This window comes from Anarrhichthys ocellatus, unplaced genomic scaffold, assembly GCF_004355925.1.
Source record: "Anarrhichthys ocellatus isolate YVR2014 unplaced genomic scaffold, GSC_Weel_1.0 scaffold40, whole genome shotgun sequence".
Classification (NCBI taxonomy): domain Eukaryota; kingdom Metazoa; phylum Chordata; class Actinopteri; order Perciformes; family Anarhichadidae; genus Anarrhichthys; species Anarrhichthys ocellatus.
This window is the reverse complement of record NW_022280070.1, coordinates 2,527,548-2,533,061: the sequence shown is the minus strand read 5'-3', so window position 1 is coordinate 2,533,061 and position 5,514 is coordinate 2,527,548. Positions and strand designations below refer to the sequence as shown.

Below are 5,514 nucleotides of genomic sequence, written 5' to 3'. Positions count from 1 at the left end.
TTCTCTTCTTGGTATCTGCATCTGTATTCTCTATGCATTTATTATCCCTATATCCCCCCCTCTCTCTCCTCCCTTTTTCTTACCCTCTTTTTCTGTTTTATTATCTTCCCTTCTGTCTCTCTGTCTTTCTGTCCCCTTCAGGCTAACTCCAAAACCTCCATCAGGAGAAAACAAGGCTCCTTGACATTCAATTTCCTGCTTGCCACGCACTTGTCTATTGTATGTGCTTCTCCTCCTGTTCCAGGACTATTTTTGTGCGAGTTGAATAGGTGGATGGATGTGCTATTGGGCGAGTAGGCGGGCAGTTGGGCGGATGGGGATGGATGAGGAGGGATGGTTTTTTTTGTGGGGTTTTGGGTGTCAGCCTCCCTGAAGCTTTAATAGCAAGGTCACTTTGTTGGGATTTTCTTGAACAGTTTCCTGAATGTGTTCAGAAGCTGTCAGCAAAGAAAACAGAGAACAAAGATCATCCTCAAGATTGTTGTTTTGCTTATCTGACATTATATCTGATCAGTGATGGTTGTGCAGAATTAATAGATAACCAATTAGACAGTTTCATAATTCCATATCTATTGTTGTAACGTGCTGGATAATGTAAAAGCATCATTAGATTTAATCGTGTGTTAAAATCCCCCAAATAACATCATGGTATACTGTATGTGTTTTCATAAACCTGGCTCCCAGCTCCTCCTGTTAGTCTCCCAAACACCAGCAAAGAAACGCCAGTTTCTATGCCAGGTTTGCTGACTGGTTGTCTGGGAGACTAGGATACCTCCAGAAAGGCGAGCGCTATGGGTGTCCCGGGTGATCGTACACCTGTGAAGCAGCATGGGAGAATTTCAGCATGTCTGTGACCACCAACAGGGAGGAAAACACGGCTATGCTAACTTTATATGCGGTCCTGCTAAGGACCATGGCTGTGGGTGTAAACTGGCATCTTACCTTTTCACAAGTAAAAGAAAACATTGCTCGCTTGCAGGCTGAGCTCGGGGAGAAGGACGGGTCAGTCAGCCCAGGAGAAGCATCTCCCCCTTCTGGGGGGAGCCAGATTGGGCGAGCCAGCCCATCTCCCCTGACCCTTCAGCCTCGGTCCAGCACACTGTCCCTTGGTCGGGGATGAACCGATCTGTTCACCACTTGAGGCTGGCTCCAAAAAATGGGTCGATCCCCATAGACCCCTCCATGTGGAAAAGCCCAACTTCCCAACAGAAATAAACATATTTACTGCCCGCTACAAAGATCATCATGATAAGTATACACGGGGAGAATTTTTATTTGAGTGCCAGGTGTGTGCTGTCTCGCTCTGCTGCGTCACCCGGGCCGCTTCAGCTCCACCGATCATCCGCCTCTTTGCACATTTTGGGATTAGCGGGGAGTTGGGCTGTGTCGTCACTAAGATGGAAGTGAAAGTTGTTGATTATTGCTGTTGTCTACAGATTAGCGACTTTAGCAATCTTTTTTTAATCTACACTCTTTTCCCCCTCCTCCTAGTAAATTATCTGCCCATACCCCTCGTACCCCTCAACCGCCAGTACAGTTAGCCAGGACTTTTTGCTATTGCCCCAGCTAATCATCTACCCCCCTGTTGATCAGCTATAATTTCAATATCATCTGTTTGGCTACCTTAGTCCCAGTGGCTCCAAGGACATTTAGCACCAACCAAAAGCTCTCTTCGGCTGAATTAACTTACTGTTCCACCAAATTCTTAAAAGTTGCGGATAGATTATAAAGATGCAAGAGCGAAATGTGTCTCCACTCTGATCGTTCAGTCGCCATCGTTGTAGAATCCTGTTTGGGACCATTAGCTGTGTTGTTGGTGCCGCTCACAGCTCTGCCAGCTATGCTTCTCCTGAACCCATAATCATGTTTTAACCCATTTTAAAGACGATGCCTATTTGATCAGATCAATGTTCAACAGCAGTGAATCTCTTGTGGGAACTCCTAAGTCTCGGAGAATAATAGAGCCCACCCAAGTCCATCTATTGGATACCACTCGTCCTTCAACCAAATGTCCTTAGAAACTCTGCAGAAAATGATCAATGTGTAAACTAAATCACCGCTCAAAACACACTTGCACCTTTTCAACACATACTCATTGTTTGTACTTAGGAATTAACTGGGGGAGTTTTATGTCAGTTCAAGAATTAGAAGTACTCCACCAGTTCATCGTCTGACATTGTTATTAGCTAAATTACTTCAAGTCCACTTCAACACTCTAGTGATGCTAGCCATCAAGGACTGCCGTACTGTATTATTTCCTTTACACCTGACGTTAGTGTTATATTTATCAGACTGTTTTATCATGAATTGTAACGTGCTAAATAACTTTCCAAATGATAACTAACTGTATTCTAAGCAGGGCTATGGGTAACTACCTGGTATTTGATTAGGTGACACAGCAAGCCGGTAAACTGTCGTAAATGACTCAGTAATTAGTGTGTGAGAGAATGTGCATTTGTGCTCATGAGCCTGCTTGTGTGTGTCTGTGAGAGAGAGAATGTGTGTTTCTGCTTATGAGCCTGTTCGTGTGTGTATGTGTGTGTGTCTGTGTGTCTGTGTGTGTTTACAGCAAGTCCTGTTGAGAGATAAATGAGTCTGGTTGACATTGTCTGGAACAGGTGGTGAAGTCAGCAGGGAAGATTACACACACACACACACACACATCCAATTTGACTACAATGCTGATTTTGTGGCTTGTTTGAGAGCGTAGCCGATCTGATTGAATAAAGAAGGAAGAATAGGTTGTCTTTGAATAGCCTCCATATTGAGCGTCTGATGTATCGATTACGGAGGCAGAGAACCCACATTAATCATTCACAGCATGTTTGATTACCTGATTTATTTTATTTTTATGAACATTGTATGCTTTTATTTGCCTCTGCGTGAACTAGTTTGTGTGATAAAGGGGCAGTTCACCCTAAAATTAAAACTCTGCGTGTGTAAGAATGACTGTATGCAGCAAACTAGAAAGGCAGTAGATTGCAGATCTCCACAAGGTGTGTCTGCAACAACCGCTGCTATATTGTGTGATTGAATGAATGCAAAACACAGTTGGCTAAACTCTGTCTATACACCAATAGCCTGTGAGGCGTCATAAAACACACGGCCAAACTCAAAAACACGGAGATCAATGCAGGCAATCTGCACAAAGTCGTCGTTTAAAACATGTCATACATTATTGCAATAACAAAATGAAAACAAACTGTTGTCCCCCAACTCTTGGCGCAGAGTAGTAGATGGAGAGGTGGTGATGCACTTAGCTGTTTTATCACTTTTAGCCCCTGCTGGCCTGAGGCCGGTTAAGAATAGTGAGTGAGGAGTCTGCAGGCAATAAAAGGTGTTTTGATAAAGCGTGTGTCACCGCAACTATGGGAGATCCTTCAGCATGCAGCCATGACTGGGCATCCAAAAAAATGATGCAGTCGCTGCAGCAGAATGCAAGATTAGCCGTGGACAGACACAGAGGTGCACACTCACTCACGGACTCTCTCACAGACGCATGTACACAACGGAGTGCATGATCCTCCTGGCGGAGATAGTACAAATTGTACATTTTACTCATGAACTCTGTGTGTGTTCTCAGGTGAGCGTGGTACAGGACTCTGTGAACATCTCAGCCCAGAACACAATGGACATGGTGAAGGTTCCCGACTGCCGGCTGGCCGAGGAGCTCGGAGATCTGTGGGAAAACTCTAGATTCACTGACTGCTCCCTGTGTGTTGCTGGACAGAAGTTCCAGGGGCACAAAGCCATCTTGGCAGGTGAGAAATATCCTCTACTTTAAGCATTCAGGTGGTAACAACTTTGTGGAGTCAGGCAGTGGAATGAGAATAAAATACCAGCAAACAGTGTATGAATGAAAACATTTGAAATTTGTATTGTTAAAGTTATTGTGTGGTCACGACTCTTAAAGATGCCATGCAAGGATACAGCAATGTACTGCACATTTCAAAGTTCAAAGTATAATTTTCATTTTTAGCACATTATCACCCTTCTTGACTCCAAACTGTGCGCTACTCTGTTTGTAGGTTATTGGTCTTGTTTATAAAATGTAAGAAAACAATACAAACTGTCATCACACTTTAGAAAAAAGAGAGTCCAAACCCCAAATATTGATATTGCAAGAAATAAAATTAAGAAAAGCAGCAAATCCTCACGTTTTAGAAGCGAGTGAATGTTTTCCCTTTGTGCTTGATAAATGTGCTAAATTAATAGGTTAACAAAATTGGTGTCTGTGGAACTAAACAAACAAATAAATACATGAGTGAAATCTTTATTGCGCCGAAGGGAATTTGCTTTTCACAGAGAGCATAAAAGAATATTAAAAGAACATCAATAACCATACATGACCGCACATAATTCAACATAAACACAAACATTATAAAATCATCATGGAAAGCACAATTTGGGAAGTCGATATTAGGACATCAGGTGCACGTTACAAGTAATTGACTATATTGAATAGTGTTAAGATGAGATAACTTTCACACTAATATGTGAGGTGGAGTAGATGCTTGTCATTATCTTGGATTTCATGTGAGAGTTTTAGATTTGATTTAAATGCTGCTTCAGATGCTTTCCCACTCTGACTAGAATTAAATTCCGGGGGAAGTATCGCAGTTAAAATTTTAATGAGTCATTTGTGTTTGCCACAAGGTGTTGGTTACATTTGAATATGGTGATTTTTTTCCAGTCAAAAGCATCAGCTGTTTGCACCTTTAGCACTTAGTCTGTGTTGGCCTTCGTAGTGACCGCACCCTGTCATGGTGGCACTCGCGCGAACAACTTGTTGCAGATATTGGCACTTTGATGACAGACGGCGTCAGATCGTGAATGGTTCGAGGAGACTGGTGAACTGTGTGTCTCAGTGGAGGGAAGGAGAGGCTGCTCATTATTGGATTTGTTGAAATGTGTGTGTGAGGAGCCATTTTAATTATGTGCTGCTGTGGTTTGGGGTCCTCCTCTCTCGCTCTCTCTTCCTCTTTCTCCGCTCCACTTGGTCCAGATGACGTCCCTCCTCCTCGTTATTCCCCCTCTCGGCCGTTCCCGTGACAACTCTCCCGGCCGTTAATCGCCGTGGAGACGGACAGAGAGGGATCAAACGAAGGAGGGAGAGCAACTCAAATTGGCACCATATTGGCCATGTGATCTTTATACCATTCTGGTTCTCCCTCTATGTCTCTTACTGTCTCTTTCTTTTCATTCCTGCATCCTTCTTTCACTTTCATGTCTCCTTTTTTTCATTCTCTCTCTTGTGTCCTTCTCCTGTCTCCATTTTTCCTCCTCCTCTCATCGTTCCTCTCTCCTGCCTCACTCTGTCTTTATTTTCTGTGTTCACATCCCTTTGTTATGTGTCTTCCTTTCTTTCAGTATTGATCTCTCTCCTCTCAAACCTTGCTCAGTTCTCTTCCTTCCCCAATCCTGTCTACTGTTCTCGTCCTCTGACTTTTTCCCTCCATCCACTCTCTATGACTCTCTCTCTCTCTCTCTCTCTCTCTCTCTCTCTCTCTCTCT

At 43.4% G+C, this 5,514-nt stretch overlaps 1 protein-coding gene across 2 annotated transcripts in view; it reads left to right on the top strand.

Moving 5' to 3' along the window:
• spop (speckle type BTB/POZ protein) overlaps positions 1 to 5,514 on the top strand; it is a 134,447-nt gene that overhangs the window by 41,045 nt on the left and 87,888 nt on the right. For both annotated transcript variants that reach the window (XM_031867774.1, XM_031867773.1), the window contains exon 6: positions 3,584 to 3,761. In XM_031867774.1, coding sequence (XP_031723634.1) covers positions 3,584 to 3,761 — 178 coding nt within the window. The remainder of the gene's footprint in view (positions 1 to 3,583; positions 3,762 to 5,514) is intronic.